The 13,618-nt window shown below is 43.6% G+C and overlaps 1 protein-coding gene across 2 annotated transcripts in view; it reads right to left on the reverse strand.

Annotated features, from left to right (window-relative positions):
• The window catches only part of NPR3 (natriuretic peptide receptor 3), an 80,687-nt gene that overhangs the window by 15,175 nt on the left and 51,894 nt on the right, over nucleotides 1–13,618 (reverse strand). For both annotated transcript variants that reach the window (XM_070357673.1, XM_070357672.1), the window contains exon 4: nucleotides 3,556–3,691. In XM_070357673.1, coding sequence (XP_070213774.1) covers nucleotides 3,556–3,691 — 136 coding nt within the window. The remainder of the gene's footprint in view (nucleotides 1–3,555; nucleotides 3,692–13,618) is intronic.

Consider the following 13,618-nt stretch of genomic DNA (forward strand, 5'->3'; position numbering starts at 1 on the left):
TGCTACTACCTCTAGACTATTCTCTCCTAAATAGCTGTGTCATGTATCTCAGTTCCCTGAGGTCTGTACCCAACTGCCACTTATCAGAGAGAACTTCGCTGAACTCTATTTAAATTAGTAGCCCTACTATATCCCTCCCATAACTTTCTATCTCCCTTAACTTGATTCACTTTCCAGCCCCTGAAGTGGTGTATTTATTCCACAGAAGCTCAGCTTACTGCAAGGAACATCTTTAATTTACTGCTGAGTTATCAGCTCCTTAACCCAGTGCTTACTTCTTGGAAGAAAAGTTATGACCAACCTAGACAGCATATTCAAAAGCAGAGACATTACTTGGCCAACAAAGGTCCATCTAGTCAAGGCTATGGTTTCTCCAGTGGTCATGTATGGATGTGAGAGTTGGACTGTGAAGAAAGCTGAGTGCCGAAGAATTGATGCTTTTGAACTGTGGTGTTGGAGAAGACTCTTGAGAGTCCCTTGGACTGCAAGGAGATCCAACCAGTCCATTCTAAAGGAGATCAGCCCTGGGATTTCTTTGGAAGGAATGATGCTAAAGCTGAAACTCCAGTACTTTGACCACCTCATGCCAAGAGTTGACTCATTGGAAAAGAGTCTGATGCTGGGAGGGATTGGGGGCAGGAGGAGAAGGGGACAACAGAGGATGAGATGGCTGGATGGCATCACTGACTCGATGGATGTGAGTCTGAGTGAACTCCGGGAGTTGGTGATGGACAGGGAGGCCTGGCATGCTGCAGTTCATAGGGTCTCAAAGAGTCGGACACAACTGAGCGACTGAACTGAACTGAACTAACCCAGTGCCTGGCACATAGGAAGTGCTCAAGAATACCTGATGAATGAATGAATGAGTGAGTGAATATGAAGTTGATGTCCCCAGGGCTCCAGCAACTGGGTGTTCTAATATTGAGTCTCATCCTCATTTTTGACTGATGGCAGGTCGGGAAGCAACAGTTAGAATTGGACATGAAACAACAGACTGGTTCCAAATAGGAAGAGGGGTACTTCAAGGCTGTATATTGTCACCCTGCTTATTTAACTTATATGCAGAGTACATCGTGAGAAACACTGGGCTGGATGAAGCACAAGCTAGAATCAAGATTGCCGGGAGAAATATGCCTCACATATGCAGATGACACCACCCTTATGGCAGAAAGTTAAGAAGAACTAAAGAGCCTCTTGATAAAAGTGAAAGAGGTGAGTGAAAAAGTTGACTTAAAGCTCAACATTCAGAAAATGAAGATCATGGCATCTGGTCCCATCACTTCATAGAAAATAGATGGGAAAACAGTGGAAATAGTGGCTGACTTTATTTTGGGGGGCTCCCAAATCACTGCAGATGGTGATTGCAAGCCATGAAATTAAAAGACGCTTCCTCCTTGGAAGGAAAGTTATGACCAACCTAGATAGCACATTAAAAAGCAGAAACATTACTTTGTCAACAAAGGTCCTTCTAGTCAAGGCTATGGTTTCTCCAGTAGTCATGTATGGATGTGAGAGTTGGACTATAAAGAAAGCTGAGCACCGAGGAATTGATGCTTTTGAACTGTGGTGTTGGAGAAGACTCTTGAGAGTCCCTTGGACTGCAAGGAGATCCAACCAGTCCATCCTAAAGGAAATCAGTCCTTTGTGTTCATTGGAAGGACTGATGTTGAAGCTGAAACTCCAATATTTTGGCCACCTGATGCAAAGAGCTGACTCATTTGAAAAGACCCTGATGCTGGGGAAGATTGAAGGCAGGAGGAGAAGGGGACGACAGAGGATGAGATGGTTGGATGGCATCACTGACTCAATGGATGTGAGTTTGGGTAAACTCTGGGAGTTGGTGATGGACAGGGAGGCCTGGCATGCTGCGGTTCATAGGGTCGCAAAGAGTCGGACACGACTGAGCGACTGAACTGAACTGAACTGATGTGAGAGGAAACTAGTATTTTATACACCATTAGCAAGAATATGGACTAGTAGACCTTTCTGTAAGCTATGTGGCAATATCTAATGTACTTTGCCTTTTTATACAGTTCATGGGATTCTCACAGCAAGTATACTTTAGTGGTTTGCCATTCCCTCCTCCAGGAGAAGGGGACAACAGAGGCTGAGATGGTTGGATGGCATCACCAATTCAATGGACATAAACTTGGGCAAACTCTGGGTGATGGTGAGGGACAGGGAACCCTGGCATGCTACAGTCCCTGGGGTCACAAAGAGTTGGACACAACTTAGTGACAGAACAACAACGCACTTTAAAAGGCACCAATATAATTTTGGACCCAGATAGGCCATGACTAAGACTGTTCCCTGTTGGGTGTACTCACAGAAATTCATCAAGATGTGTAACCTCATGATAGCATTTTGCATAATAGCAAAACCTAGACAACTGAAGTATCCATCAATAGAAGACTGGGTAAAGAAATCCTTGTACAGCCAAACAATGGAAAAATGTGGAACCATCATTTTAAAATGTGCTGAATTTATGAGCGCTCATATGGAAAATTCTTCTGCTTGACATACAAGTGAAAAAGCTAAGATGAGGAATGGCATTCCTAGTATGACCCTTTTGTGTAAATTTTTTAGATAAGATATACAAATGCATATGTGCTGGCAGGAGGCACAGAATATTTTTAGGCTGACTCATAGGAAATTTTTAATAGCCATTACATTGGGGAGAGGGGACTAGGGTGGAAAGGAAAACTTTCACTTTTCATTTTGTACATTTTTGTAGTGTTTAACTTTCCAGCCAAGAATAGTCTCACTCTTGTACAATTTTTAAATGTCAATAAAATTGCTTGAGTGAGGAGATGACATGCCATTTCTTTTGTTGTTCTTATAATTCCTCTGTTCCTAAGAAAGCAACAACCAGTATTCACCATTTCAAAAATTGAAAGGAGAGAGCTCAACTGGACCTGCTCATCATCTCAAACCTCCAGATGTTTGGAACAGAGGAAAGTGTACCTGGGATAATTCCTTCTAAAACTGATCACAGAACTCTTCACAAACTGATTGCTGTGAATGAGGCTTATGACACGTTTAAAGAAGCCTAGGGAAAAAAATAAAATAAAGAAGCCTAGGGGCTTCCCAGGTGACACTAGTGGTAAAGAGGTAAAGAATGCACCCACCAACGCAGGAGACACAAGAGACTGGGGTTCGATCCCTGGGTCAGGAAGATCTCCTGGAGAAGGGCATGGCAACCCACTTCAGTAGTCTTGCCTGGAAAATCCCATGGACAGTGGAGCCAGATGGGCTACAGTCCAGGGGTTGCAAAGAGTCAGACATGACTGAAGTGACTTAGCAAAGAATTGTTGCCGTCAGGAAACAAGGTGCTTCCTATTTCAGTGGGACTCCTTCAAAGCACTTTCATAAGCTTTATCTCATTTAATTTTCACAAGCCTGTGAAGTAGGTCGATCATGACTTATTATCCTTCTATAGCTGGGAAAACTAAGATACTAGCAAGGTCCCATAGTTGTAAGAGAGAAAAACAGAACCAGGAAGAAAGCAACTTGATTGGCAGCAGAATGCTGTGAGCTTGTAGACTGAATCCTCACCTTCAAATGTTCGGTTCCAAGTCTGCTGGATAATTTTCCCTCCATCCTTCTTACTGTAACCAGCTCTGAGTACTTCACGTAAAGCCAAGACGTAGAGGAGGATGGCATCGTGGAATCCTTCAACAAACATGTTCACCTGGAAAGGAAAGCCCAGGTGGGTGAGCCCAGACACCACATGACTCACATTCAGGAATAATGTGAGAGAATCCAAATGGTTAACAGGTTAGGCTCGAAGCGCATGGCAATGGCAGAAATGTGCAGAAGAGCAACTAACAAAGAAAAGGCTACAATTTTCCTGGCACTGGCTCATGTCAGGAAAACTCTTTCCCCATTTGAGTATTTGGAGAAAAGACAAGATATTACCGAAGTTAAGGAAAATGTACCTGTGGGCCACGTTAAGTATTCCAGGTTCAATCAGCCTTTGCCCACAGATACCTCTGAACACATGCCCTCTACTCCCACGTCTGCTCTTTACCTGAAGCCATCTCCCCATTGAGGTCTTCTCCACCCTCACCAACCCTTCTGCTTTCCATGCTCTGAATATGGAGCAGAACTGAAGGGACAGTAGGGATCCATTCATTCATATTCAAATACTATCACGTGCCTAGTTGAGGAGCACAGATGCCTAAGTGTGCAAAGAGGAGTGGGTGTGGCTCTCCCCTCTCTGTCCTCTCTTCTATCAGCATCAGCATCTCAGTTTCTCTCTCCCATTTGTGTTCTGAGTAGTTCCAGTGCATCTGAGTCCTCCCTACTTCCGGTCCCTGCCAAGCTCCAAGGACAAGAGCAGAAACAGGCCGTTGGTTTATCTCGGTTGAGTCCTGGCTCAAGTAAGATAGCCTTTGCACTCAGTAACGTACAACTTCGTGTGAAATTGGAGAAGTCACTTAATCTTTCTGAGCCTGTTTCCTTCTATAAGCACCATTTGGCAAGTTCTGATACCACATTTAAACCTATTAATGTTCACTGAAGATGAAATAAGCAAATACAATCTTGAAACACTTAAGAGTTACAGATTCTGTAGAAGAGTACCCCCAAATTCCAGCCTTCTTATTTCAGAAGAGTGTGTCAAGAACACAGTTCCATGCAGCAGGGTGAATTGGGTATCCCACAGACAACCACAGGGAAGCCCTGTGAGGGACATTCCTGCCCCATCCCTAGGAAAAAAACCCAGAGGAGGAGAGCCACCTGGTTCAAATACACGAACATTCACAGAAGACATAGCTCAATGTCCAGTTCTTCTCAGCCTCATCCCACTCTGAATGACTAAGTCCTATATGCATCACAGAAGCAAATATTTCAGAACTGCCAAAGCCGAGTGCTGCTGCTGACAGGCAGGCTAGAATAATGCTTACACAGCCTGGGTTCACACCCAGCTCTGCCACTTCCTGGCTATTTCTGCACCACTCTGGGTCTCAGTTTTCCCCATCCAGAAAATGAGGAAGATAGCCATAGCTATCTCAAGGGGTTGTTGTCATTTTAAATGAATTAGCAGATATAAAATCTGCAAACGTCAGCTCTCACTGTTACCTTTTGTTCTTATCGTTTGGAGACAGAGAATTATAAACCTAAGGATCTTGCTAAGGCTTCTAATTCCTAATAGCAGTGTTCAGAAAATAAGTGATCTACTTACTGTTACAGCATATCTTACTGACCCACTTTCATGGAAACTAAGACTCCCTGTTCATGCTTTCATATCCCAAACAGGGATCTTCCACGATGCCTCATCCTTAATTCCACCCAAGTATGATGAGTGCAGCTGGTCAGTTTTACTGACCCCCTGGGAGAGGCAGAGGTCAGACTAGTAGAGTTTACAGGAGAGCCATCACTTAGCTGCTACACCCAAAGTTTAATCCAAGCCTTGACAGGTTGCCTGATCTCTTTAATCTTCAATTTCCTTATCGATTAAATGAGAGTTTAGTATCAATTTATCTCCTAGAGCTCTTCTGGGGATTAATGAACAAGTGTGTGTAAAACATCTACAACAGTTCTTGGGACTGTGAAAGAAAATGGCAGACACTGGCTTTATTGCTTAGCCATCTAGCTGAAGTCTCAGGGTCATTATTTTTTTAGGCAAAGCAGAATGGTGTAGAAATAACACCTACTAGTCAAAGATAATTTTCTGCTGATTTGGCTAGACTAATTCAATTTTCCAAAGGAATGAAATTTTCACTTAGCCCATGAAGTCATCATGGCTTGAGAAAGTATGTATGCTAATGAGTTCATGAGTGGACTTGAGCTGTGTGATTTAATCCTCAAGCTACAATAAAAAATATTTTTTCAAAAGATCTATCTTCTCTTTGATAATTATATAAAAATCACCCTGCTATAGCAGGAAGAATCACAGATGGTGGGATATGGTGAATATAAGGTGCTTTTAAAAAGCTCTGATCTAATCGACTCCTTACTTTGAGGACCTAAAGAGCATCACTCTCTCTCAACCTTCTAGAATTCTGGAAGCTTTCCATCTATATTCCTTGTTCTGGGAGCCTAAGACAGCCTCCACACAGACTATAAAGTTTCAGCTGCTAGACATCACCTGTCCACTTCTCTCTCTCCATCTTCTCAAAATCCTAATCCAGAGGCCACCATGCTGCCACTGGCCACCCAAAGCACCAGAATGGGAAGAACAATGATTTGACTGAAAAACGTGAACTTGGATTACCTCCGTCCTAACAGGTTTAAGGGCTTCCGTGGTGGCTCAGACAGTAAAGAATCTGCCTGCCATGTGAGAGACCTGGGTTCGATCCCTGTGTTGGGAAGATCCCCTGGAGAAGGGAGTGGCAACCCACTCCAGTATTCTTGCCTGGAGAACTCCATGGACAGAGGAGCCTGGCGAGCTACAGTCCATGGGGTCACAAAGAGTCGGATACAACTGAGCAACTAATATACACAAACACACACACACATACACACACACAGGTTTAATGGTAGAAGAGAATAGACAGGCTCTGAACACATGTCTGAAAACTCACTTTATCTCGATTTGCAAATGAATCACAAAATTTACTTTCTTTCCTCGCCAAGTAGCTGAGTGTCTCCCTCTCCTGCCAAAATTAGCAGGAGAGCTGCTGGCCCCCAGTGAGGTTCGCTCACACCCCCACCCACTGCGGGGGAGGGTTCTTCACACCTACCTCATAGGACCTCAAGCCAGAAGCAAAGCCCCAGAGACCGTCTTTTCTTAAGGAGAAACATTCTCACATCCACACGTGTTTTTTAATGGGAGGAAAGCCCGTTAGCACATTATAGACACTGCAAATTGGAAGTGCAAATTTTTGTAAAAAGCGAGGGAGAAAAATAAATCCAGAGTATTAAGTTGCCTTTGGAACTCTTTCCACTGGCCTTCCAGGCTGAAAGGCTTTGTAAGTTTATCTGATCTACCCCCTGCCTCTGGACAGAACACCCAAACCTCAAAATCCTGACTGACAAAGCATGGTGTCATTACCAACAGAAGAAAATAGGATTCCCTCTTCTGACTGACCTGCTCTTGTATTAAGCCTCATTTCTAGCCAGGGCTTCCCTGGTTACTCAGACAGTAAAGAATCAGCCTGCAATGTGGGAGACCCAGGTTCGATCCCTGGGTCAGGAAGATCCTCTGGAGAAGGAAACAGCTACCCACTCCAGTATTCTTGCCTGGAGAATCTGATGGACAGAGGAGTCTAGCATGCTACAGTCCATGGGGCTGCAAAGAGTCAGACACAACTGTGTGATTAACACACTTTCACTTTCCAGCAAGAAAGAAGCCTTCACTAAATTTGTAAATGTAGCCATTCCCCTGCTGGACACCAAATGGAGTTAAGAGAACCATATAGTCCATGATCCCTAGGAGTCTCCAGTCTCCCTACATAGCACCACCATTCCCCATGGGTGCAGAGACGGATTCCACACAAGGCAGCTGTGAAGTTAACCCCCAAGAGGGACCAGCTCCAGGGTAATAATGATTTGCTTTTATGGTTCAAATAAGATGATCATCATTCACCATCTTTCATTCATTCTGGGGAATTTGCCAGAACAAGGAAGCATGCTCTCCCTTCATTTCATCTCAATTCCCTTGATTTTATCCTCTGGAGTTGGGCTATTCCATGCAAAAGAAAGCCATTTTTTGCCTTTGACTTTTCTTTCTGATAGTACCTGTTAGCCATGTCTGTCTGCTAATGTGGTTTCTTTTTAAATCTCCATCATGGGGAAGGCAGAATAGAAATCTAGTTCTTTTTCAAAGTGGACTCACAGGTATAGAGAACAAACTAGTGGTTACCAGTGGGGAGAAAAAAGGGAAGGAGAAGTAATATAGAGGATTAAGCAGTACAAACTATCAGATATGGAATCAGCTACAAGGATATATTGTACAACATGGGGGATATAGCCAATATTTTATAATACCTACAAATGAACTAAAGTTTTAAAAATCATGAACCATTATATTGATACCAGTAACTCATATAACATTGTACATCAGCTATACTTCAATTTAAAAAAAAGAGGCAGAGTTCTTTTTTAACTGAGCATAAACAGTTGCCATTTCTACCATGGCTCCTATAACTGTGGACAGAGTCTTTTCTCATTTCTTTTTGGGGAGACAAATTCATAGGTGAATTCCTCAGTGGCTGTGTTCCAAACAAGTCAGCAGAGAACGCTACATGCCTCAGCTGTTGTGTAAAGAGAGAATGAATAGGCTGGCAGTATCTGGCTCCCAGGGCTGTCTAGACATCCAAGAAAGCCTATAAAGCTCTCAGATGGAGGCAACTGGGAGAAACCTACCAAAGCTGAGTACAGGGGGAGGCTGTCCCAGGGCTTGGCTAGTGGAATCCACATGAACTCAAGTATTCATCAGGTGAATCTACCTTCCTCACCACAAATCAATGGTTCCCAGTGCAAATGAGCAAAGTGGAGGGTGCTGGGCAGCATTTTTCAAGTCTTTTGAAAAAAAGGTGACCTTTAACCTCTCCTTCAGTCAAAGAGGTGGTCAGGGACAAAGACTTTTTTTTAATACTTTTTTAAACTATTTTTAACTGAAGGGTAATTGCTTTACAATATAGTGTTGGTTTCTGCCATACATCAACATGAATCAGCCATAGGGATACCTATGTCCTGGTGTTGGAGAAAATTCTTGAGAGTCCCTTGGACTGCAAGGAGATCAAACCAGTCAATCGTAAAGGAAATCAGTCCTGAATATTCATTGGAAGGACTGATTGCTGAAGCTGAAATTCCAATACTTTGGCCACCTGATGCGATGAACCAACTAATTGGAAAAGACCCTGATGCTGAGAAAGATTGAAGGCAGGAGGAGAAAGGGACGACAGAGGATGAGATGGTTGGATGGCATCACCAACTCGGATATGAGTTTGAGCAAGCTCTGGGAATTGGTGATGGAAAGGGAAGCCTGGCGTGCTGCAGTCCATGGGGTCACAAAGAGTCGGACATGACTGAGCAACTGAACTGAACTGATACCTATGTCCCCTACCACTTGAATCTCCCTCTCACCTCCCACAGCATCCCATACCTCTAGGCTGTCACAGAGCGTCGGTTTGAGTTCCCTGTATCAAACAGCAAATTCCCACTGGCTAACTATTTTACATATATGTTTCCATGCTACTCTCCCCATTCATCCCACCTTCTCCTTCCCTCCCCTGATCTCATTTCCATAAGTCTGTTCTCTATGTCTGCATCTCCATGACTGCCCTCCCAATAGGTTCATCAGCACCATCTTTCTAGAATCCATATATATGTGTTAAAATATGCTATTTGTTTTCTCTTTCTGGGTTACTTCACTCTATATAATAGGCTCTAAGTTCATCCACCTCATTAGCACTGACTCAGATGTGTTCCTTTTTATAGCTGAGTAATACTCCATTGTGTATATGTACAACAGCTTCTGTATCCATTCATCAGGGACAGGGACATTGTGATGGCAAGTAAATAAGAGGAGACATGGCCCAGGACCTGCTTCTCCCTATCAGAGCAAGAACAATGGCAGCTTCATCTGGAATGATGAGAAACAAGACCCTGAAGATGAACCTTGTCCTGCCCTCCCAGGCCACTGGATGAGAAAAAATTGGCCTGGGCATGCTGCATGGGGAGGTCAAAGGTTAAAGGATATTAGGCATTTGATGAACACTACACACGTGACCTCCATACAAGAAACATATAGATACTGTCTATTTTTATGCAATTTTCTTTGAATCATAAAATTAAAAATCTACAATATAGGGTAACAATAAATCAAGTGATATCACAAATTCTTCAACATCAAAAAAGGAGTTCTCACTCTTACTGGAAGACACCCCCAACATCTGCTCTTTTCTATTGGGCCTGCCTTCAGGGAATTCATACTTGGTCACTTGCTGTCTGATTTTAGCCTTGAGGAAACTGAAGCTGAAAACCTTCCTCCCTATCCTAGTGAACTCTGAAGAACACTATCCTCGTGCAAAGGGCAAATGGCTTTCTAACCGTCAGACAGCAGATTCAGGAGGGAGCCGGGGTCCAGCCCTATGCTTGGCCAAAGAACCACCGTATCCCCTGGCAGACTTCTTTGGGATGGAAGTGGGCCCTAAGTTGATAAATGACTGTCTCCATCCCAGGCTCGGCTCTAGCCCCCAGAGTAATGCCCAAGACTGGTAAATTAACTCGGATCAGCTAGCCTAAAATGTGGCTGACGCCTGCAAATAAAAGCAGATTTTTTTTCTCTTTCTCATTACCTAAGACAAAATGGATCATTAAACAACAGCAGTCCTGAGGAGATCATTAAGTCTGGTTCTGACCCCTCATGCATCTTCCACACTACCGCAACCGGCTGTCCCTCTAATGAAGAGAAAAGCAGTGCAAACTGCCCGCAGGTATCACAGTGCTTGCAGATCACATCCGTGCACCAACCCCAGCCAGGAGAGCCACCTGAGAAATGAAGTGGAGGAAAACTGGACTCCTGGAACAGGAACTGGACTCCTGGGATTAGTGGGTGTGGAGCACAAGCACAAGAATGACTTTTTAAAATTCTCCCATGGCTCACGCAGGGAATTCAGTCATCTGATATGTGTGCCCTTTGAACGTGTCACACACACATGTCATATAAGGATGCTTCTCCTCACCCATCGCTCTTAAAGGCTTAGTTGAGAAATGCACATTCCTAATGACATAATCGTCCCTGGCTTTCAGGTGATCAAGTGAGCAATGTCTGTCCTTGACCTGGATGTCCCACCTGTGCTCGACCATCTGTGCCTCTGGAAAGCTTGGGGACCCGACCTCCACACATTGCTCTGGTCACTCACTGGCCTCACTTTCCAGGGATCTGAGTTCCTCTGTCAGACACAACATCAAGGTGGGTGAACACACACACCCCACCCAAGGTGGAGGGCAGGGGCAGGGAGCAGCCACCTGCTGGGCAGTAAGGCAGCCCCAAGACATGAAGCAGGGTGACCAAGGCAGAGGGAGACAGAGACAAGGGAACACGGGAGGACAGTGTCTGGCCTCATTGTTTCCGAAAGGCCAAAATCAGAAGGACCATGTAAATTCTAACTTATCCAACTTGATGACATCCTTGACAGCTGATCCAGAGAACTTCAGATAGCTTTCCTTGAATTTCTTGAGTCACCTGGAGATGTGACTAGAAGGAAGAGATGAGCAAAAATCCAGGTTTCATATAGACAGATCACTCAATCTTGTCTGACTCTTTGCAGCCCCATGGACTGTAGCCCGCCAAGCCCCTCTGTCCATGGGATTCTCCAGGCAAGAATACTGGAGTGGGTTGCCATTTCCTACTCCAGAGGATCTTCTCCAACCAGGGATCGAACCCACATCTCTTATGTCTCCTGTATTGGCAGGCAGGTTCTTTACCACTAGTGCCACCTTTTTGATTCTGTCTTGTATCTTAAAATGAAACCTCTCCTTTTTATTCAAGCAACATGTGGTGAGGACTGAGCTAAGATCCGGAAGCCCAACTTCTAGTTTAAGCAAGCACTGATTTATTCACTCACTGTGAACAGTCAACAGCTTGATTTTGTTCAATTCTTAATTCAGGGTTTCCAACCTGGATTCCATAGAGCAGCAGCATTCCTTAAAATGTTAATAGATGCTTCCAGAAATAGCACTATCATGGTTAAACAAGTTCACAAAATGCCAGATTGAACAAAGTCAAACAGTGCTCTTTACTTCCAGGTTATAGCTATGATATTGAACATCTCCTATATTCTAGGAGCTGAACTTACTAGAATTTAAATTCTACTGTGTTTAGGATCTTCCCTGATGGCTCAGCGGTGAAGAATCTGCCTGCAATGCAGGAGACGCAAGTTCAATCCCTGAGTTGGGAAGATGCCCTGGAAGAGGAAATGGCAACCCACTCCAGTATTATTGCCTGGAAAATCCCATGGACAAGGAGCCTGGCGGGCTACAGTTCATAGAGTCACAAGGAGTCAGACATGACTGAAGCTACTGAGCATGACAATAGCACGTGTTTAGTCCTTACAAAACTGTGTGAATGGACACTGTTATTATCCTGTGATGGAGACTCTAACATTCTAAACAGAAAGAAGAGATCTTGGTCAGTGTATGGGGTCTAAAGTCCAGAAAATGTTGAGTGGGCAAGTTCTTAAGTAAGGGTCCAAACCATGTCTTGCCTAGTTATGACATCTATCCAACTGGCACATATGTTCAGCCAGCTCATACTTGAAAACAGCTTTGTGCTCTAGTTTCTGTGACAGAGAAAGACAGACAGATAAATGATAGACAGAATTCAACCATATGGAAATCCTGCCATTGGGGTCAATATGGATACATTTGGAGAAGCATTAGGTAAAGTAAAATAACCATACAGAGAAAGAGGGAATACTAAATGATCTCACGTGTGTGGAATCTAAAAAAGTGAAATTCACAGAAAAAGAGAGTTAAATGGTGGTTGCCAGTGACTGGCAAGTGGGAGAAATGGGGAGCTGTTGGTAAAAGGGCACAAACTTTAAGTGATAGGATGAGTAAGTTCTGGGGATTTAATGCACAGCATGGTAACTATAGTGAACAGTACTGTATTGTAGACATGTAATTTACTAAGAGAGTAAATCTTAAAATGTTCTCACCACCAGAAAATAAAAATCAAAAAGGTAACTACTGAATATATGAGGTGACAGTTGTATTAACTAACTTTATTGTCATAATCACTTCACAATATATACATATACCAAATCCTTATACTTGTATACCTTAAACTCATTTGTCAGTTATACCTCATTAAAGGTAGAGGGAAGGAGACAGGTTGCTTATGGAGGTAGAAACTGATTGGAAAAGGACATGGGGAAACTATGTGGTCATGCAAATCTATATCTTACTAGGAGTGGTGGTTGCACAGACATACACAAGGATCAAAGGTGATCAAGGTGTACAATTAAGAGCTTTGGATTTCTCTGGGTATAAATTTTATTTTAATTAAATAATAAAGAAACTAATCTTTTAGATAAATATTAAAATGCTTAAGACAAAATGAGGATGCCTTGGATTTGCTTCACAATTACCAGGGCCTAAAGTTCCAGAAAGGAAAAGGCAATGGCACCCGACTTCAGTACTCTTGCCTGGAAAATCCCATGGATGGAGGAGCCTGGTGGGCTTCAGTCCATGGGGTCGCTAAGAGTCGGACACGACTGAGTGACTTCACTTTCACTTTTCACTTTCATGCATTGGAGAAGGAAATGGCAACCTACTCCAGTGTTCTTGCCTGGAGAATCCCAGGGACGGGGGAGCCTGGTGGACTGCTGTCTATGGGGTCGCACAGAGTTGGACACGACTGAAGCGACTTAGCAGCAGCAGCAGCAGAGTTCCAGAAAAACATCGATTTCTGCTTTATTGACTATGCCAAAGCCTTTGACTGTGTGGATCACAATAAACTGGAAAATTCTGAAAGAAATGGGAATACCAGACCACCTGACCTGCCTCTTGAGAAACCTATATGCAGGTCAGGAAGCAACAGTTAGAACTGGACATGGAACAACAGACTGGTTCCAAATAGGGAAAGGAGTACATCAAGGCTGTATATTATCACCCTGCTTATTTAACTTATATGCAGAGTACATCATGAGAAATGCTGGGCTGG

The sequence above is a fragment of the Bos mutus genome, chromosome 20 (assembly GCF_027580195.1).
Source record: "Bos mutus isolate GX-2022 chromosome 20, NWIPB_WYAK_1.1, whole genome shotgun sequence".
Classification (NCBI taxonomy): Eukaryota; Metazoa; Chordata; class Mammalia; order Artiodactyla; family Bovidae; genus Bos; species Bos mutus.